General features: G+C 50.7%; 1 protein-coding gene across 5 annotated transcripts in view; it reads left to right on the forward strand.

Moving 5' to 3' along the window:
* Igsf9b (immunoglobulin superfamily member 9B) overlaps positions 1–21,060 on the forward strand; it is a 57,265-nt gene that overhangs the window by 11,644 nt on the left and 24,561 nt on the right. For 4 of the 5 annotated variants that reach the window (XM_026779452.1, XM_026779453.1, XM_026779455.1 and 1 more), the window contains exons 3-17: positions 1,073–1,219; positions 5,972–6,123; positions 6,434–6,551; positions 7,578–7,719; positions 7,914–8,059; positions 10,346–10,488; positions 10,780–10,920; positions 11,007–11,123; positions 11,375–11,525; positions 12,365–12,488; positions 14,594–14,769; positions 16,593–16,819; positions 17,624–17,708; positions 19,837–19,998; positions 20,646–20,691. In XM_026779452.1, the coding sequence (XP_026635253.1) occupies positions 1,073–1,219; positions 5,972–6,123; positions 6,434–6,551; positions 7,578–7,719; positions 7,914–8,059; positions 10,346–10,488; positions 10,780–10,920; positions 11,007–11,123; positions 11,375–11,525; positions 12,365–12,488; positions 14,594–14,769; positions 16,593–16,819; positions 17,624–17,708; positions 19,837–19,998; positions 20,646–20,691 (2,077 nt within the window). The remainder of the gene's footprint in view (positions 1–1,072; positions 1,220–5,971; positions 6,124–6,433; positions 6,552–7,577; positions 7,720–7,913; positions 8,060–10,345; positions 10,489–10,779; positions 10,921–11,006; positions 11,124–11,374; positions 11,526–12,364; positions 12,489–14,593; positions 14,770–16,592; positions 16,820–17,623; positions 17,709–19,836; positions 19,999–20,645; positions 20,692–21,060) is intronic. The other variant, XM_005346975.2, reaches the window with a different exon arrangement.

Raw genomic sequence — 21,060 nt, forward strand, 5'->3', positions numbered from 1 at the left:
TCTTCTCCCCTCCTTTCCTTCCTCCCTATTTTCCTCCCTCCCACCTTCCCTCCCTTCATGTCTTCCTTTGCTGCTGGCAATGAAACTCAAAGCCCTGCACTTTCCATGCAAGCATGATACCCTTGAACTCTGCCCGAGTCTCTGTGAGTCAGGGTCTCACTAAGTTGCCCATTCCGGCTTCTAGCTCACAATCCTCTTGTTTTAGCCTCTTGAATTACAGGCCTGAATCACCATGCCAGGCCCTTTGCTGTCTGGCTTTCTTCTGAGACTATGTTCCCCACCCTCCTTCTGACCAAGGTTAACTTTGATAGTCTTTTTAGGCAGAATGGCATCAGAGATCCCGCCAGGAAGGTTTGACTCTGAGGCAGAGAGGCAAGCAGAGGAAGCCGTGATTTTGGTTTGAATGAATGTGGGCTGGAGTGAAAGGTGGGGGAAGAGGGGCCCCTGCGTTTCTTTGTCCACTGCAGTTTAGGTAGGGACTCTGCTATGCCCTGTTGTCACAGAGGTTTCTAAGGAAGAACTGTCAACCCTTGCTTTGCCTGCCCCTTCTAGGCTAGTCTGGGGGGGCATATATCATCTTGGTACTGGTAGCAGGAGTGGCAGGGACCCCAACATCTGGCCCTGGTCTGCCCTCCCTTCTGCCTCTTCAGGGAAGCCAGACAGAAGGAAGCTGGGTCAGATAAGTCCTGAGCACCTAGCTGGGACAAAGATATTGTGGGTCCTGCTGGGCTATCCCAGTCTATCCTTTTTTTCTCTATCTTTCTCTTCTCATCTCTGCCTCCATCAAGCCTTTCCTTTGTCCAAGGTCTCCAAAAGAATGGGTACCCAGCAAGCTGCCTTTGTAGGCTGACACAGGGTCATTGTGGGAGGGACAGTGGTTCCCAGTCAGGGCAGGTTTGTCTTTGTTTTCGTCTCCTGTTGTCTATGGTAGCTGCCGACTGCCATTTTGGGACACTGCCGTGGGAAGTGGTCTGAAGGTTATGAAGGTCCCTTTGCCTTTTGTGGGGGGAGTGGGAGAGCTGATGGCTCACCCTCATGGCTCACTGGGCTTTCTTCACTATGTCCCCCCCAGGCCGGGCCAGTCTTCACGACAAAGCATCTCTGCGGCTGGAGCAGGTGCGCTCGGAGGACCAGGGCTGGTACGAATGCAAAGTCCTCATGCTGGACCAGCAGTATGACACATTCCACAACGGCAGCTGGGTCCACCTCACCATTAATGGTGCGTATCTATTTCCTGGGACTGGCCAAGGAAGATGGCCTCTGGGGCCTACTCTGGAGGAAATGCCTCTACTAAGAGAGCCCTAATAAGCCCTGACCCCATAAGATCTTGGTTCATATCTTCTTTACACCCCTTAGATATGTTCCTGGAATTCATGGGTCAGTAGCATGCCTGGAAGCAGCAGGTACCGTATGTGCAGGGTGACATCAGAGTCCCTCCTAGGAAGGCTTGAATCTGCTTCTGGGCACCATGGGGTTTGCATCCATCAGTGTTGGTGTCATTTCTCGGCCGCGGATGACTCTGCTAGCCCAGGGAATGCCTTTTCTCAGGTGGGGATCCCTGGGTCTCAGCGTGGCTCTTTCCAGGTTGCTCAGTGCAAGCTTGCTAAGTGCATTTATTTGGGTACTAAGTATCAAGGGTCTATTATGTCCCTAGCCTTGCATCAGGTGACGGGCAAATAACGTTGAATAAACCCAGACCCATTTCCTGCTCGAACAGGGTTTACCAGCTAATAAAATGTGAGAATCCCGGGAAGAACTGTTTTAATGCCTGTCGGTTATTTATAGCTCATGTTAAATGGATTGTGCTGTGCACAGATGCTTTTCAAGTGCCTGACGGGGGCAAGGAGGCCTGGGGGAGCTTGCCGAGCTCCAGGGTTGGCCTAGGCTGGGGCGTCCTGGGTCCGCAGTGGCGATGGTCTGCGGGGCTGAGTGTTAAGGTCTCTCTAGAGGTTGAGGTTTTCATGGCAGACACGCTGAGATGTGTCACATCTGGGGTAAATCTGGGATTATCGATGCCGTGGCCCTCAGAATTGATGCTCCTCAATTAGAAATTTCTCTCGAGATGGTTCTGCCTTGAAGAATGGTTCTGTCTCCCCTTTCTGGTAGGGTTTCCAGGATTGGGAAACTGTCCAGAATCTGCAGAGAACAGAGTATTTTAGTGTTTTTTTTCTAAGAGATAAATATTTTTTTTCCCCAGTGTTGGAAATCAAAGCCAGGGCCTTGTGCAGGCCAGGCATGTGCTTTGCCAGAGTTATGTTCTCAGCCCCAGAGGAGACGATTTTAACAGGAGTGTTGGCCTATAATGCAGGACATTTCAAAGTTGGTGATCCGAGGTCAGAGGCAGGGCCGTCACTAGGTGTTGTTGGTTCCCACTTTTGAAGGCAGATTTTTAAGCCTTGTGTAGATTTGCTACAGCAACAGTCAGCTTTCACGTGGTCAGTGGAGTCAGTTGTGCTATGCCCAGGGCACTCTCCTTTCACCAGGAACCCAAGCAGATCCTAACTCAGAAGTGAGATCGGCCGCTCAAGGCTTTCATGGCCGAGCACCAAGTCAGGAAGCCCTGCATCATCTTCACATCTTTTCTTTTCTTTTCTTTTTCCTGTTACTTTTCCTATTGCCTGAAACCACCTTGAGGTGTGGCCTAGCTCTCACATCATCCTGATTGGTAGTGTTTATTCTGGGAACCCAGACCCCAGCTATGTAGCCAAGACTCATGCTCAAGAAGGCAGAGTTCTTGGGAACTTACATTCTATTGCATATTGTCTTCGTTTGTATGAGTTGATTACTCCTGCATTGCTAATGTCTCAGAGTGGAATAGATGTGGGCCAAGACCTGCCAAAGATGCAGCTTATGTCTTGAACCCATGGCATATTAAGTCACTGGGACCAGTTAAGTCACCCCTCTTAGTCTCAATTTCCTCAGAGTCTGTTTGCAGGATGCTGCAGGGTTCAGTGGACTGCTGTGTGAGATTGTGTCTTGAACACTAATCTGAGGACAGTTATGAGCAAGACAGAAGCTACGTTTTACACAGTGGGGGAAGGGCAAGCAGATCAAAGCACTAGTGGCAGGGACAGCTGGCTACAAAACACCGAGGACTTTGGTCCTTCAAAAGTCCTTGTGAATCTACCAAAAATTATCCACTCAAGACATATTTCCCAATGTCTTCACTGTGGCGGGCTCTGGGAGTCAGGCAGGGGACATGACCCAATCCTGGTGGTTAAGGCTTCCAGTCATGTCAAGAAATGATGGCCTTGTGCCTTCGGGAGCACAAAGGAGGATGAGCCTCTCTGAGGACATGACCTCTCAGAAACCTGGCCAGGGAGAAGCTTAGACAAGAGCAGGGGATGAGATGGGAAGGGTCCTTTCCTATAGGATCTTTTGGGCCTTTGGGAGCCCAAAGGAGGGGAGCACCTCAGGAAGGGGGTACAGGCAGGCTGTGGACATGCAAGTGCTGGGCAGAGCCCTGAAGCAGAGCTACCACCTGCTCTGTGCTTGATAACCAGCCTTTGCGTGCAGTTCGCTGTCACCCAGCAGCCGGCCGGAAAGGTGCAAAACAGAGCAGCACCCTACATGAAAGAGAGTTCCCACCCAGGCCAACATTTCCTCTCTTCCAAAATTGCTTTCTGTGTAAATATTTCCATTCTCAACAGACAGAAGCAAGGCCAGCCTTTTTTTTTGTATCCAGAGCAGAATGTATAGGTAGTGTCAGGCGTTTTGTGATGGGGTACCTTTGGAGACAAGAGAGGCCAGGACGAAAATACGAGTTATTGCTTCATTCACCTCCTGCGTTTTCTCTGAAGACGGTTTGGGTGAAAACAATCCCAATTATTCCTTTATCACACGTAAAATACCTCCAAAGCCCAGGCCGAGTCTCGCGATAGGGCTGGTGTGTGGCTCGAAGGAGAGGCCAGCTTATTTCCAACCTGCACTTTAATTAGAGGGCGCTTGCAAGAGGAATCGAGCCTGGAAGTGCAGCTGGCAAGCTAACACCTAATTCAGTAAATCATTGAGAGTCAAACCATTATTTTCCTGAAAACTTGAAATTGTTCAAAGTACTTTCCTGATTAGCACCTAAATAATAAAGTAATTATGTAATTAGTAATTAATTTGTCACTTCAGGACATAATTTAATTTATTATCTTTTCTTTTAAGCTTGACACCAGAGGTAATAGAGGCTGTGGTTGAGTTAACTGAATTCTGGAGGCAGGGTGGGTGGATGCAGGCTCTAGGATGAGTGTACAATTCGCAGGGCCTGGAGGCTGGAGTCCCAGAACGCCTTTACAGCGATTTGGGAAGGCTTGTCACCATCACTGCTAGTATCTTTCTACACATGGCTGAGCCCTGCATTTCTCGAGGGTCTGTGTTTTATGTGATGAAATGCATTTCTTGATTCACTGTACAGTTCCAAATGTTGGTTGTACCCACCCAGCTATAGGTGTTGGAGATGAGAGGCCAAGGTGGCCCTGCTTGGTCTTGCTCCCAAGAGGATGTATGAGCTTGCATTTGTGTTGGTGGAGTACCTCACATCCAGGAGGGACAGGAAATTTGAGTATTCAGTGGCGCTAGGAAGAGGCACCTGCTCACATAAATCAATGGAATGGGATCTGGATATAGGGTTCCAGTTCACGTGAGAGCTCTGCAAATGGATGGATCTTGAGTTTGGAAGTTCTTGCTGCAGAGGAGACCCAGAAAGCCAAGGCTGCTAGAGTCAGCAGGAGAACGTGTCCAGGAGATGCTGCTGGTGCAGGCAGGACCCAATGCCAGCACTCTCTGACTGACTCTTAGAGCATGGCTGTGTGGAGGGGGAAGGAGCCTTTCTGAAGCTCTTCCTTAGTCTGCAGTCCAAGGCTCCCAGGGGTGATAATGGCAGTGGTGATGGCAGCGCAATCAGAGTTTGCTGTAAGCATTTGTTAGCATTTTACACAAGATCTTTTAGAAACCTTTTCTTTTTTTATTACCTGCATCAATTCTAGAGGGGAGAAGATTTAGAGAAAGCCCAGAGAGTCCGAGGAACCTACCTGAGATTATAGGGCAGGCTAGTACTTGAACTTGGACCCTTGAGAGGAACCCAGGATGGCCTATCCTAGTATTGTTGGATTTGGTGCTAGTATTCAGAAGAGTTATTTGGGGGAGAACATGGAACCAGTAGTCCGAGGGGTCCAAGTTGACCAGATTGTCTCTGCAAGCAGCTCAGGCAAAGGATGCTGAGTTTCTTAAAAGCCGATTATCCAAACAGGATGGAGTGTTAATCATACCTTCAGTGCATGGAAGAGGATAACCTCGTGTAATCAGGGGAGAATTAAGAAGGTAGTAGCCTGTGGGAATTCACTGCTCACCTTTATCCACAGGAGCCCAGGAGGAGGCAGGCAGGTGGGGGATTTTCCCTCTGTGGAATGAGGTATAAGCAAGACTGAGCATCCTTAGCCTGGGACCTGTAGTAGGCCTTGATGGGACTCAGTCAAGAAATATCCTGCAAGTGAATGGGCTTAGTGGAACTGGGATACAGGGAGTGGGAGACCCTGAGCAGCGTGCTAATCCTGAAGGGAGGTGGGAGAGTTTTCAGTCTTGTATGTTTCGAGCCCTGAGCACAGCGGCCTCCCAACCATACATGTCTGTAAATGTTCTAAGTAACTAAGTTCAGCCAGATGAGTGTAGAATTTGGAGAGAGCCAGACCGAGAGTAGGTCAAAGTTGACCAGATTGTCTCTGCAAGCAGCTCAGACAAAGGGTGATGAGTCTCTTAAAAGCCGATAATCCAAACAGAGTGGAGAGTTAATCATACTTTGAGAGCACGGGGGAAGGATAACTTCACATAATCTGTAGGTCCTAGCCGCCTCCCCCCCACCCCCCGTGATATATTACATTGGGTACAAGTTTCTGCGCTCTGTTTTTGTTCCTTTGTCCTTGCAATACTGCAGAGTTCTGCACAGGTGGATGGAGTCCGTCTCTCACTTTCCTGGTGTTCTTTGCAGCCCCCCCCACCTTTACAGAAACACCCCCCCAGTACATTGAGGCCAAGGAAGGTGGAAGTATTACCATGACTTGCACTGCTTTTGGGAACCCTAAGCCCATTGTCACCTGGCTCAAGGAAGGGACCCTCCTCGGTGCTAGTGGAAAGTACCAGGTGAGTGCAGCTCTCACCTGGGTACCACAACCACTCTTCCTCATCCTCTCTCCTTACCTGTCTCCCATCTAAGGCAGCTGACCACTGATGCTGCGTGTACAGGCCCAGGGTGGAGGCAGGCAACCTAATGCCCTGACTTGACTGCAAGCGTTCTGCTGCCTTTTGCAGGGAGGTGAACAGGGAGGCCCTTGGCCTCCTTTCCCCTGTAAATGAGTCCCTGAGGCCATTCCCAACTTCTCAGAGCTCATCTCTTTGCTTAAGAGACAAGCCCCTGAGGCCCACAGGTTGATGTTGAGTTCTGTGCCCCCAGGTGAGTGACGGCAGCCTGACGGTGACATCGGTCAGTCGGGAAGACAGAGGAGCCTATACCTGCCGAGCATACAGCATCCAGGGTGAGGCTGTGCACACAACTCATCTGCTTGTTCAAGGTAGGGAGATTTTTTCAGTCTCTTTATTGCTGGATCTCTGTAGGAGCCTTCCAGGCCTGCCGAACCGTGGAGAACGTTTTCTCAGGGCCCAGCCTGCCCAGCTGGGGGTGCTAGAGGAGTTGGGTGGGTGGGATCTGTCTCACATGTATCTCTTACCCTGACTCCTACCCTGGTCAGCTGGGAAATGGTGTGGCAGAGAGACAGGGATCGTGCTGAGCCGTTTCTGATTTCCTGTTGAGAGCACATTCCTGCCATGTTTCCACCTTCCTCAGAGAGGAGACCTGTCCCCCTCAGGGTCATCTATCCATCAGAGACAGCATCAGTATGTAAAGACAGGACAATAATCCAAGTATCTGATATTTAAGCAACATCAGGGACTTTGGGTAAAGCTGGCTTCTGACTGTCTGGCCCCCGAGTGCCCTAAAGGGGGCTGAGCATTCATTGCCAGGGTGGGAAAGGTGTCAGGTAGGGGTCTCTGTGTGCTGGAGTGACAGTGGCAGGTAAGGGTAGTTGTGTCTGCTTGGAAGGACAACTGTGATGACATTCTCTCCTTTGGCTTCTGATGACTGAGCAGGGCCCGAGGCAAATGGTGGGAAGCAGCCTATATCCCACGGGAGGGTCAAAGCCTAGCTCTGCTGAGGTCTGGCTTCCTAGTCCTAAGGCTTGCTGGATTTTGCTTCTTTGCTCCCCAGAGTCCTTGCCTCAGTGGCCTGAACCTCCTACTGGATAACAGTACAAGGTTCTGCTACTTTAGCCGGCTTTGTGCTTTCTGACTTGAGCTCTGTTGGAGTTGGGCAGGAAAGGTGAATGAGGGTTATAAATGGCTGCTCTGCAAACCATGGGGTCATTGCAGATGTGCTACTGAAGGGTGCCTGAGCTTCACAGCAGCTGGAAGTATCGCCATGATGACTGCCTGGGCTCTGCTACCTGGACACCCCATCTTGAGCATCCCAGAGCTTTCTGGAAAGCCTGGCATGGTAGCCTTCCAAATCAGGAGAGGTGATGTTTATTCCCTGTTCTCCCCAGGGCCTCCCTTCATTGTTTCCCCTCCTGAGAACATCACCGTCAACATCTCCCAGGATGCTCTGCTTACCTGCAGGGCAGAGGCGTATCCTGGCAACCTCACCTACACGTGGTACTGGCAGGATGAGAATGTGTACTTCCAGAAGTGAGTAGTACCCTGCTCCAACCCTCTTACACACACCCCCACAGACCACTGCCTTGAGAGAGGGGCCCTGGCAGTGCTTGGGAACCCAAAGCTCCCTTGCTGCTTCTAGAGGCGGTGAAGTGACTCACTGCTACCTTGCTTGTTTTCCTGCCAACATTCTTCTTTCTCTTTGCCTGCTCCTCACTGTTTTGCAGTGACCTGAAGCTAAGGGTGCGGATCCTGATTGACGGGACGCTGATTATCTTCCGAGTGAAGCCAGAGGATGCTGGAAAGTATACCTGCGTCCCTAGCAACAGCCTGGGGCGCTCCCCTTCTGCCTCGGCATACCTGACTGTGCAGTGTGAGTAGGGGTGAGGGAGAGAGGGTTCTGGGCATTCTAGCAGGTGCAAGCTGCACTAGCGAGATTGGAACTCGAAGACCCAGCATGTTTCTGAGGACTAGAAGAACACCCGGGGGTGGTGGTGGGGGACTAGTCCTCCTCTAGAGGAGGCCATGGCCAGTCAGACCAATAGAATGAACTGATACTGGCAGATGTTGTCTGTGGACTGGTCATCACTTGGTGTGAGCCAGTTCACTGATTCAAGCTTAGGCCGTGTTCAAGGATAACAAAGCTTAGCTTTGAGCATTTGCTGTTCAGAATGGTAGTCCTTGTGTTATTGAGTACTGGTTTATACCTGGACTGACTGGGTCTGCTTCCATACCTGGCTCCCTCTTGGCTATCCCAGTCCCTCTACTCTGGGACCATGAGACTCAAATTAACGGGCTGCTGTTCCGCCAGACCCAGAGAGGGCTTATGGGTGAGCCCTAGATCCCACCTAGAACGAATACTTGGGCGCCTTGGGTTGCGTTCCTATCCCGTGACAAGCAGGACATTTGACAGAGTGAGATGGGAAGATGGGTAATGGAGATTAATGCCTTCCTTTTGACTCATGGATGGTCCTGTCACTCAGGCAACAAAGGCTGCAGGTTGTTGCTATAGGTGACAGACTTCCATTCTTAGGATGCTGGTGTGGGAGAATGATAGACACCCGAGGACATGGAGAGGCAGGGATAAACAATGTAACTTGGTGATCTAAGTCAGGCTTTAAGCTGAGGACAATTTAGAGGGAGGCTCCCCTTGATGGCTGCACGGTGCTCGCAAGGGTCTGCTGTCGAACAGGCAAGGTCACAGCGGTGAAGCACCATTGTACTTGCCGCGTCCCTCCCCACTCCTCACGGTGTGTGTCTTCTCATTTTGTGGGGTGACTTTGAGGGTGGGAGTAAAGGCCTTAGTCCTCTGTACTGCTGACACCTCCTCAGGATTTGTGCTTTGCTGGGGTGCAGGTTCCAGACTGCTATGAGTTGGGAAGTTCGGGACACTGGGTGGACTCCCTAGACCTGTAGTAGGAAAAGCATGCAGTCCTGCGGACCACAGGAAGGGGCTGCTTCACCTTGCAGATGTGTCTCTCCCTCTGGGCTGGGTGTGGGCAGTGCCACATGAACTGGAAGGTAGCAGTGATGCAGGAGGGAGACAGCCAGCAGGAACCAGCCTTCAGAAGGATGCCAAACCAACCAAGATGAAGGCTCCGTCCTTGGAGCTGTGGGCCGCTCGTCTCTTGCTGAGGCATCCTGGTTTCCCTGGCTCTCCTCAGCACCAGCATCCCCACCCGCTCCCACTTGTCCTTTCTTACCCCATTCCTCCCTTCAAAGAGAATCCAGGGAGTTGAGATTTATAGGTGGGTGAGACAAGGATCTTTATTTCTGCTAAAGAGCAGTGCTCAGAGTATTTCCCATTCATAAACCCTTTGAAAACCTTAGAGGAATAAAAAAAAAAAAAGGACTATCATACAAAAGTAGGAAGCTACATCTAAATATATAACTCGGCCTGGTATTTATGTAAGGCTCTTCTCTGAAGAGCTCAGAATGCTTAAAAGGTACCAACCAGCTCATTCGTCATAGCCTTCCTAGCTCTGGATCTTTCTCCTTTGTAGCCCTAGGGCTCCTGGGGGACATGAGAAGATGTCACTTACCTCTCAGCACAGGGCTCCTGGGCCTCTTGCTGTCTGTCCTGGGGCCATGGTGGGTTTTACCTTTAACTGCAGAGTCAAGTGAAATTACTGAGGCCAAGGGAGGTTAGACATCCTGCAGAACGAATACCAACCGTTCTGCTTGGGACAGCATTGTACCTAGAACTGACATTGCTCTTTCGGTTTAGGATGTGAAATAATTAACTGCTTACTCGTGAGAAACTTCAGGATACAAAGTAGTTGGAGAACTGCACAGTCATTGTTGGCTTGGCAGGGCAGGGCAGGGCTAAAGTCTGTGGTGAGAGCTGCTTCCAAGTCCTGGGTCATTTAAAATGCACCTTTGAATGCCTCCACTCATTCCTGAGCATCCTACGGTTCTTAAAAGCGTAGTAAGCGAGGCGGCTGAAAGAAGCGTGCAGCCTGCTCCTGTCTGCTGTGTGTGGCCCCTAGGCTATAAGTGCTTTGGAGTGGGATTGTTGGTGGCCCTGGCTCCTAGCCCTGTGTTGAATGTTGAGAGTCTGACGTAGTAGATGTATAGGTTCTTTTGCAGAGGAATGGGGAGTGTGCGCTGGTGCTCACCTTCTGCTTTGATTGTTTCTCCCACACCACCCCTACCACAGACCCAGCCCGTGTCCTCAACATGCCCCCTGTCATTTATGTGCCCGTGGGAATCCATGGCTATATCCGCTGTCCTGTGGATGCAGAGCCACCCGCTACTGTGGTGAAGTGGAATAAGGATGGCCGGCCACTGCAGGTAGAGAAGGTAGGAGGGAGATGCTTGTTGGGACACAGAATGAGGAGGATCCTTCTGACAAGAAAGATGCTGCCTCTGGGCTCTGGGCCTTTGCCAGTCCTACTCAGTCTAGGCAAACAAAGAGCAACGATCTGGCAGGCGTTTGGCCATGTTCCACGTCCGCAGGGGATGCCAGTTTCAGCTCAGTTGCTGTTCTGTCCCATACTCCTCTAGCCCAGCTCAGACTCTGCCCGGAAGTGGCTGGTATTCAGTGCCTGTGTCCTGACCATGGCCCCCTGCTCTCTTATCTGTGTCTGGCAGAACTTGGGGTGGACCTTGATGGACGATGGCTCTATTCGCATTGAGGAGGCCACAGAGGAGGCTCTTGGCACTTACACCTGTGTGCCTTACAACACCCTGGGGACTATGGGCCAGTCTGCCCCTGCACGGCTTGTCCTAAAAGTGAGTCTCCCGGATGGTGCGTGCCCCCCGTGGTGGGCAGTTTTCCTTCGGCCAACCTTTCCCATGTGTCTCTGTGCTCCCCGCAGGACCCCCCGTATTTCACGGTGCTACCAGGCTGGGAGTACAGGCAGGAGGCCGGCCGGGAGCTGCTCATTCCCTGCGCAGCTGCAGGGGACCCCTTCCCTGTCATCACCTGGAGGAAGGTACCTGGGCCTTCAAGCTCTTGCACTGTGGGGGAGGCAGGGAAGATCCAGTGGTAGTTCTGTTTGGAACTGTGTGGACAGGCCACATGTTAGGAGGGGAGGCAACATTGGAGGATAGTGGTGGGATGTTGGCACTGGGCTCAGGGCTCGCGACACCACCTTCATCCTCTTCAGATTCCTGAGTTGTGAGCTCGCGTCCCTTAACCTGAATCTCTGCTCCCATCCTCTTCCCTGCTCCTTGTTTGGCTAAGGTAGGGAAGCCCAGCAGAAGCAAGCACAACGCCCTGCCCAGTGGGAGTCTCCAGTTCCGTGCCCTGAGTAAGGAGGACCATGGGGAGTGGGAATGTGTTGCCACCAATGTGGTCACAAGCATCACTGCCAGCACCCACCTCACTGTCATCGGTACGTGGTTGAGTAGGCCATCTGGGGTGACTTTTATCACTCTGCAGGCGTCTTTCCTAAGTCAGACCAAGGAGTACAACTGAAACCCTTGACCGCAGGGGACTATGGCAGGCAGGGTCAGGATCCATGTTTGTCCTGTCTTGGGGAGGGGAGGGGAGGGATGTGGTTACTGGAATAGAGTGACAATCAGATGTGGCACCTTGGCCAGACACTGAGCTGCCTGAAGGGAGGGCTTGTGTCCACAGCCTGGGGCACGAGGAGAGACTGTGCTCCTTGTTCTGATTGCTCAGGACATGGCAGCCTAAGTGTAGCCTGTCCCTTGGGACTTGACAGTCACAGTATCACCCAAAGCCAATACAGTTTTTCCTGTCGGTTTAGACTATGAATAAAATGGTCTACATCTTGTTATTCATAACCTGGCCTGGAGTCACATCCTTCATATCCAGCAGGTGTGGCCTTGTACCTAGACCACTGCTGTCTGCTGTGTGCAATGTGGCTGTCTTTTGTAGCTAGAGATTAAGGGGGTGTGATTTTTGGGTTTTCTCAGGATGCCAAGGGATTGATTTTTAGCTCACAAGATGCATGGGAATTTGGTCAGGATGAGGAGGGTTCTGTTTTTCCCTCTGGCCCATGTTCCTGCTGGTGATGCTAGCCTATGTAGTGGGTGGGCTTTTCTCTCTGACCCCAGCAGGACCAGGGTGGGCCTGGGATCCTGCCTTCGCTGCAGCCACTTCTTAGGACGCATCTTGGTACCCTGGATCTCCTACCAGAAGATGATGGGGATGAGCAAATGGGCTCGGTGGCTTCTTTTGGTCTGAGCTGTCTTCCTTGGTCTCCAGGCACCAGTCCCCACGCCCCAGGCAGTGTCCGGGTCCAGGTCTCCATGACAACTGCCAATGTGTCCTGGGAGCCAGGCTATGATGGAGGCTATGAGCAGACATTCTCAGTTTGGTACGGACCTCTGTGAGTCAGCCCCGCATGCTTTGCTCTCTGCTTCTCTTTCCCTTTCCCCACTTAGGGCACCCAGCCTGCCCCATCCCATCCCAACCCATCCCATCCCATCCCACCCTGGGGCTGGCGGTGGGCCCAAGGAGGCTAGGACCTGCACTTGTCAGCTCTGCAGATGGCCAGGCAGTGATGGAGTTCTTAAGGATGCTAGGGATGTCTATAAGGGACTCAATGAGTCCTTATGGTACCACCCTGGAGGTTGGAATGCTGGTTTGGGCTTAACTCATCCCCCCGCCCCCGTGCCCTCTCTGTGGCACTCTCAGTGCCCCCTCATTTACTGTCCTACCTCAGTGCCCCCTCATTTACTGTCCTACCTCAGTCTTTCCCCAGGTTCCTAGTCTTGACAGTGTTGTAAATGGTATGTGAGGTTTAGAGTCTAGTTTTTGTTGTTCCTTGCCCAGAGGTTCCAGGTATCAGGAGAACATATGCTCCCATCCCTGCCCTTGCCTCTCCTGTCTGTATTTTCTCTCTAGGATTTTGTGCATGTCATTTTCATGTCTGTTATTAACCAGATCAGTGACTTAAGATCCTTGCCCAAACCTTGGGGTAGCTAGATCTCACAAATGCACGGACCAGGATGAGGACCCAAGGCATGGGATAATATGAAGAGAAGCCGAGCGAGCGAGCGGCATTCCCTTCTTTTCCACGTCTCTGGGGCTTCTCATTCCTAGCATTCCTGTCTTGAGCTGGGAACCACAGCATCACAGACAACATTCTCAAGTGGGGAAGACAAACCTTACGCTTCCCTCTCCTTCAGCCTGGTTCAGTCTGAATCTGGGGAGGAGGCTGGTTCAGTCTGAATCTGGGGAGGAGGAACAAGCAGATTTAGACCTCAGAGAGGGCCCTCAGCAGCCTGAGGTTGAGGGCGGCCTTCCATCTCCCCAGCCGTTCTCAGACTGTATGCATATACAGACTTTTGAGATCCCTGTGGTTGAACTGTGCCTGGATTGGGGTTGGGGAAGGGTGGCATCTGGTGTAGCAGATTTGGGTGCAGATACTGGCTCCCTTTGTGGCCGATGGCGCCGCTCTGTATGAGGGCGCTGCTCATCTGCACCACTTTTATCACATTCTGTTCACTTGCTTTGTCAGGGAAGGGCAGTTGCCAGGGTAGAGGAGATTCCCCGCTTTCTTCTGACAGATCATGGTACTATTGTAGTCATTTGACGCCTGCTGGTTCTTTTTCTTTTTCTTTCCATGGGTGTTTTGCCTCTGCTCACATTATTGGGCACACCTGATAGCAGGAGTGAGTCTTAAAATCTAGGGAGGAACCTGTGGGTATCAGTGAATTACAGCTCAGGGCTGCATGGAGTAGGCCAGTTATCCTGGACAATGTCTCCTCCCTGTGGTGTGTTCTGGAACTGCATCCGCAGCAGGTGGTTTCCTTACCTGTTGGGTGTTGAGGAGGAGGCTTTGGAGTGGGAAACCTCATCCCTAGTCTTTTCTCTCCATCTCTGTCACTTTCCCCTTGACTGTGATTTCTGTCCTCCAAGGTCAAGTCTCAGGAATCCTGGGCCTGCCACAAAGCAAAACCTTTTTTTTTTTTTTTTTACATGCCTTGGCTATCCTCAGATGACCTGAGTTGGACTGGGTCTAGCAGAGCATCCTGAATGACTCTGGGCTCCACTTTTGTCTCTCTCCAGTAGGGTAAACAGTCAAGGCTGTCTAGGTTCCTTTTCTAGTCTTGGCATCGCCCAGCCGCTCCTCCTCAAATCCAGCATCCCTATTCTATCAAGCGAACCCATATATAAAGTGGTTCTGAGAGTAGAATTCTCTCACAGTGCAATTGGTAACTTGACCAGTGTCCTCAGCATGATTTACACCAGACGACCCCTTTTTCATGGGGAGGTACCACAGTGGGGTGTGCCCAGGTGCCATGAAAGTTGGCATAGCCAGAGCCAGGCAGGTAACCCCACCTTGGTTATCCTTCTTCCTGCCCTTGGACCTGGGAATGCTTGTATTTTCACTGCCTTTTCCTTGGGGACCTTGCGTGCATGCTATTCTCTCCAGTGTGACCCACCCCACCCCTTCTCCCCCATCTCTTCTCTCTCTCTTTTGGTCAGGATGAAGCGGGCTCAGTTTGGGCCCCACGACTGGCTGTCCTTGTCAGTGCCACCGGGCCCCAGCTGGTTGCTGGTAGACAGCTTGGAGCCTGAGACCGCATACCAGTTCAGTGTCCTGGCCCAGAACAGGCTGGGAACCAGCGCCTTCAGTGAGGTGGTCACTGTGAACACTTTAGGTGAGGTCCTGGGCTGGTGTGTATGGGGGTTATTTCTTAGCAGAGGTGTCCTAGACAAAGTTGATGCTAGTGATAGTCTTAGAACTAACATTAGGGCTTGGTGTGTGTGCCAGTACCTTACCGAGGGTTCTCTGTAATGGGCTCTTTTGATCTCCCAGTAAGGATTTGCTGTTTTCTTCTGTAGGGTTTCTGGTCCCGCATCATGGGAACCCTCAGATGGGATGGAGAGGTTCAATGCCATGTATGAATATTTGGCAGTTCTACAAGGGGACAGGGAGTCCTTCTGCACTATCTGACTACAGTTGTATTTCTTCTGGGGGCAGGGAGGTGTCTAAGAACAAGCCTTGGCAAGAGACACTTCTCAGGTGGATGGAGGTCGTGTCTCCAGCCCCCTTTCTGCCCCGTGGATGGCAGGTGTAAAATGCTCACCCCAAACTCTGAAGTTCCTCTTCTGGGTGTCATTTATTGTTTGTTTCTTAATAGGGTCTCACCGTGTAGGCCTACCTAACCTGAAACTCACTCTGTACCTAGCTGACCTTGAACTCAGAGCTCTCTGCCTGTCTCTGCCTCCGAAGTGCTGGGATTAAAGTTTTACACCACCAAGCCTGGCCTGGGCCTCATTTTGAGCTCAAGGGCCCCAGATGGAATCAAAAGTAGGACTCGAGTGTTGTGAGAAGAGCTTATCAGTTCTTGGGATGAGAGCAGAAGATAAGCCATGTGCCTCTTAATAGTAGGAAAAGCATCAGAGGAAACCACATCTGAGAAATGTGTCGTTAAGCAGTGAGGTCTTCGTGTAGATGGCATGACCTGAGACAAAATGATGCAACCAAGAAATCCAGTGAACTGTAGATCCTCAGAGCTGATGCTGCAGGAGCAGGGTGGGCTGTTGTCACCAGCAACCTTTTCCGTTGTTGGAGTACACCCTAGCCATAGAAATAAAGCACAGGGCCTGGAGAGATGGCGCAGAGGTTCAGAGCACTGGTTGCTCTTTCAGAGGTCCTGAGTTCAATTCCCAGCAACCACATGGTGGCTTACTGTAAAGAGATCTGGTGCCCTCTTCTGGCCTTCGGGGATAGATGCAGGCAGAACACGGTATACATAATAAATACATAAGTCTTTTTTTAAAAATATGTATTTATTTATTATGTATACAATGCTCTGTCTGTGTGTATGCTTGCAGGCCAGAAGAGGGCACCAGACCTCATTACAGATGGTTGTGAGCCACCATGTGGTTGCTGGGAATTGAACTCAGGACCTTTGGAAGAGCAGGCAATGCTCTTAACCGCTGAGCCATCTCCAGCCCCAATACATAAGTCTTAAAAAGACATATATGGCATAATAAATGCATATGCACAATAAACACTCATGGCTGGGTGTTGCTGTTGCCACGTATTCTGCACATGTTATGTGACCCGCAGTGCCACAGATTTGTTCATACTGATGTACTGCCCCTGTGGGAGGCACCGCCCATGTGGGAGGCACCTGTTTTTCTCTTACAGTGTCTACTCTCTTACTAGATGATAGGAATTTTTAGCTCCATAATTTCATGGGGCCACCATCAGAGATGTTATATGTCACATGACTGTACTCTGCACTAGATTCTTCTCTCTTCTCCATGGTGCCCGCTGCTTGGTCATCTTGCAGCGGTCCTAGTCTGAAAAGAGCCACAGCTCTGGGTCACCAGCCCTGACTTACCTTTCCTGGAATCAGGAGGGCTTCTGTAGGTGACGCCCTCTCACCTCTCTGAACCAAAGTCATCTTTCGCTCGACTCTGGGTTGGGGATCTGTGGCCATCATCTTTCTTCTTCCTCTTCCTCCTGTAGCATTCCCCATTACAACTCCAGAACCCCTGGTGCTGGTGACCCCACCAAGGTGCCTCACAGCCAACCGGACCCAGCAGGGTGTGCTCCTGTCCTGGCTCTCACCTGCCAACCACAGCTTCCCCATCGACCGCTATATCATGGAGTTCCGAGTCGGGGAACGCTGGGAGATGCTGGATGATGCCATCCCAGGCACTGATGGAGACTTTTTTGCCAAGGATCTGTCACAGGTGGGGACTTTAACTTTCTTGTTCCTTGTTCCCAGTTTCTGGAGTTGTTAGGACTATTTGTGAAGCCACTGAGTATTGAGTAACGCACTTGAGGAGCATAAGGTCAAGCCCCACACTGACCCTCCTTATCTGCGGTCTTAGACTCTCCCTAGTCTGCCACCAACAGTTGGATTAGGTCCCCAGACCAGAGCTAGCTAGCTTGGCATTGGGGACCAGTGCTACACAGGTGCTTTGACTCAGCTATAGACCCTAACTAGGGTAAGGCAGGCTGAGGCCAGTAGGGATCATCAGATCTCAGAACTCAGTTTCCTGGGTTCCAGTTAGGGTGGGCTAAGGAATCCCTAGAAAAGTTGCCTCCTAGGCTGGTCAAGGGGGGGGGGTTCTTTTAATAACTCAGAGTCCTGGAAGAAACTCTTTTTTTTTTTTGTGGACATCTTTTAAGTAGGAACATCTTTTTCTTGAGAGAGAAAGAAGGTTGCTTCATAGATAGAAGAGATCTCATCCATACATCCTTCAATTTCCCCTTTCCTGCATGCTCTGAATGGCCACTGAAATTGATTCATGATGCCGTTTGAGAGCTCATTGTGCGTCTGTCTCTAAAGTCTTTCGGTGGCCTTGTGTACGTGGCTCAAAGTCCGTAGCTCGAATGGTGGGAACAGGCACACTATAACATTGACTGATACAAACAGTCATCATTAAACACTTCCTGGGACAAGGGTACCCTGTTCCATGGAAGTCATGCACAGGGTCAGTGGCTGTGGTCCTAAGCCGCGCAGCTGACTGGGCATTGTCCCTGGATTGTAGGATACGTGGTATGAGTTCCGGGTTTTGGCTGTCATGCAGGATCTGATCAGCGAGCCCAGCAACATCGCCGGCGTCTCCAGCACAGGTACTTTGGGTTCCCAAATTGTCTAACAACAACCAGGACACAAGCCTTACGGCCCTACGAGAGTCCTTTGTAGAACAGCTAATCTGGGAGGGCGGTCTGGGTTAGAGACGTAGGCTTGGGAGTCCTAGCATTTCTGAAGTCCATCAGACCTGTGATTCCGTGACGCGTGATGGTTTATCCCACCGTGGAGCTGGGCCGCTGCTACACTGTAAGCTAGCCGAGGAAGGAAATCATTCCATCCTGTCAGCGTGCGCCGCTTGCTATACACTTTGTTTGCTCTTGAGCTTTAGCGTGTGATGGGGCGGGCACTGTGAATTAGAGGGAAGACGTAGCAGGTCAACAAGTGTTTGTTGGATGCCTATTATAGGCTTCCTTATAATTATGTGGGTTTTATTTGGAAAATTGTTGTTTGGTATTGTTTTCCTTCCTTTCTTCCTCTCCCCAGAGTTTTTCTTTTTTTCCTCAGGCTAAATAAAGCCAACTCCCTAGCATTTTCTCCATTTGTTTTTTTTTTTTTCTTGGCACTGGTCCCATTTCCACATGTCTTCTCTCCATTCCAGAGTTCCTGAAACATAGCACAGACCCTCGCCAGGGAAGTGGTGTCCTTGGTTTGGGAGAGGCTCTTCCTTAGTAAGCCAGCCAAGGAACCATTTCCTTGGGCGCAGAGTGTACTGAGATCTCTAGGGCCAGGTTGCAAGGGTCTTGGTCAGAAGGCTCTTGTAGGAAGCCTCTTGGAGTTACCAAAGCACTGGTGAGGACAGATGGGAAGAGAGGAGTGAAGCTGAGGGCATACGGGGAAGGGGAGAGTGTGATTTTTTTTTTTTTTGTCTTCTATATTAGGCACCCTGGGATGTTTGTGTAAACTCAAGTTATCTCCCATAGGCAGCAAAACGGAGCTGCTTCTGTTTTGGCTCCCCTCCAGGGAAAAAATGCAGAGAGAGAGAGAGAGAGAGAGAGAGAGAGAGAGAGAGAGAGAGAGAGAGAGAGAGAGAGAGAGAGAAGAGAAGAACATAGAAAAATAGCTTCCAGCCAGAGCCAAAGTAGAGGACTTGAGTGTTTTGCGCACTCGGTTTTGTGAACTGTTCTGACTCAGTAGCCTTGTGCCCGGTCCCCCAAAGTAAGGAAGCACGCCTAGTCAGGCAGTCCTACGTGGGGGAACGAGGCTGCAGCAACAGCGGCATCCCCTGTAGTTAGCTCCCCTATTTTCCAATGGTCCATCAGTGTGATGTGGATTCTTTTTATCCATCATTGTTGACATGGATGTGAACGCTGGCCAGCCGTATCTCAATGTTTGAAATTTCCCTTTGGTATCCTTTAAGAGTGGTAGTTATTGATCCTATGGCCCACGTGTGCAGTACGGTGGGCTGAGTTCTGGACCAGCTCGGTCACTAACTGGCCTGTGAATCCTGCATAAGGTTTGTTCTTTAACTGTGGGAGGGAGAACGAGCCCCTCTTCTCTACAGCTCCCGTCGGCTTCTGGAGCCTGAATGACCAAGATAGAGCAGTCCTTGCTGTAGGCAGCTTCCAGCCTGTCCGATAAGGAGTTAGAAGATGGATGGGCCTGTATTCTATCCTATCAGTCCCTCTCTCTGATTTAGAATTGTATTCCCAAGGTGTCTTCATTCTCTAGATGGCATGGGAGAAGGTTGGAAATTGGAATAACTGTGCTCCTGTTAGGGTACCGCCAATAGCAGAGTGAGTTAGTTCTTCAGTCTTTGCCAGTCAGTGTCTTCATTTGGAGAAGGAGAGTCTGTGTGTAGCTCGCAGGGTTACCGTGGAAGGTCTGGGAGCATGCGTGGAAGCGCTCACAGTGACAGCCATACAGTATAACTGGGGATTATCCTCAGGAGGGGAGGTGTGGGTATCGTTTCTTCTTTGTAAGCTACAGGGAAGTTACTTGACTGTCACAGACTGCCCCTTCCTTACCTCTCCCCACACTGCTGCGCCGACCCCATTACTCCTCTTTAAAGGCTCATGTGAGAACTGGGTGTGGAAGCCAGGCCCCAGCCTCGTCTGCTACGGACTGGGGCGGCGGGGCGGGGGTAGTCTCTAGAGATCAAATCTCAGAGCAGGTGGGGAAAACTCTGGCAAGCATGAGACCCACGAGTGCTTCTGGCCTTCCTTGCAGACATCTTCCCACAGCCGGACCTGACCGATGATGGGCTGGCCCGGCCCGTGTTGGCTGGGATAGTGGCCACCATCTGCTTCCTGGCGGCCGCCATCCTCTTCAGCACTCTGGCTGCCTGCTTTGTCAACAAGCAGCGGAAGCGCAAGCTCAAGCGGAAGAAAGGTAGGCGCTTGTCCCCTCTCAGTGCCTGACTGAGGTCAGGTGTCCTCTAGGAGGCAGCCAAACCACTTGGGGAGCTTCTCCTCTGGAAAGAGGGACACAGGGATCTTGCAGGCAGAGCTGCCAGTGGGATTAGATTTGATTTTTAAAACATTTTTGCTCATTTCTGGAAAATTCCACACTTCTATTATCTTCCCCCACTACCTCTAATTCCCTTTAGGACCCACCAATCCAGCTCCATCCCCACTTCACATCCTTTATTATTATTGTTATCATCATTGTTATTGTTATTATTGTTGTTATTATTATCATTGTTATTGTTATTATTTTGATAGAGAGCCCAGACTGGCCTCAATTTCTAGATTGTCTTGTCTCAGTCTACCAAGCACTGAGATTACAGGCATGTGCCTCTATGCTCAGTAGGGCTTGATTTGAAAAAGGGGAAGAAGAGAGCAAGGGTATTGGAGAGAACAGGGATGGGCCAAGGCTACAGGGAGAGAGGGCCTCTGAGTTGGGCATAGAACTGCCAGGCAAGCGAAGCCTTTCCGCTGTGACTGCATATCAGGCCTCTCCTCTCTGTGCACCCTGGTTGTAGAATTTACCAGTTTTGTTTGTGAGCTCAGGCCTCTTCCTTTTGTTTTTCCTTCCAGATCCTCCGCTCTCCATCACTCACTGTAGGAAGAGTCTTGAATCTCCGTAAGTATCTCTGGTCAGCTATTAGTTTTAGCTGACCCCATTTCCCCAAGCTATTTCACGTTCGCAGATTGGCATGTCAGTTTTAAGTTGCCCACGTGGACTGAGGGAGTGTAGTAGAGATGATCCAAGCTAGTAAGTTATTTGTTTAGCTTTGTGGTTTTTTGTCCTTTGCTTTGCTAGAGTCAATGTTAATATTAGCTTGCATTTCTTGAACAACTAGGGAATAAAGTTGGAGTTGCTCTTGGGCAGGGTGTACCAAATTTAGGCGCTGGCCATAAGAAAAGTAGCAGTGTGGGTGTTTATTCCAAAAATGGATGATGCGTGTCTAGACAACTGAGAGAGCTGGCCAGAGTTTCTGACCGAAATATG

The sequence above is a fragment of the Microtus ochrogaster genome, chromosome 5 (assembly GCF_000317375.1).
Source record: "Microtus ochrogaster isolate Prairie Vole_2 chromosome 5, MicOch1.0, whole genome shotgun sequence".
In the NCBI taxonomy this organism is placed as follows: Eukaryota; Metazoa; Chordata; class Mammalia; order Rodentia; family Cricetidae; genus Microtus; species Microtus ochrogaster.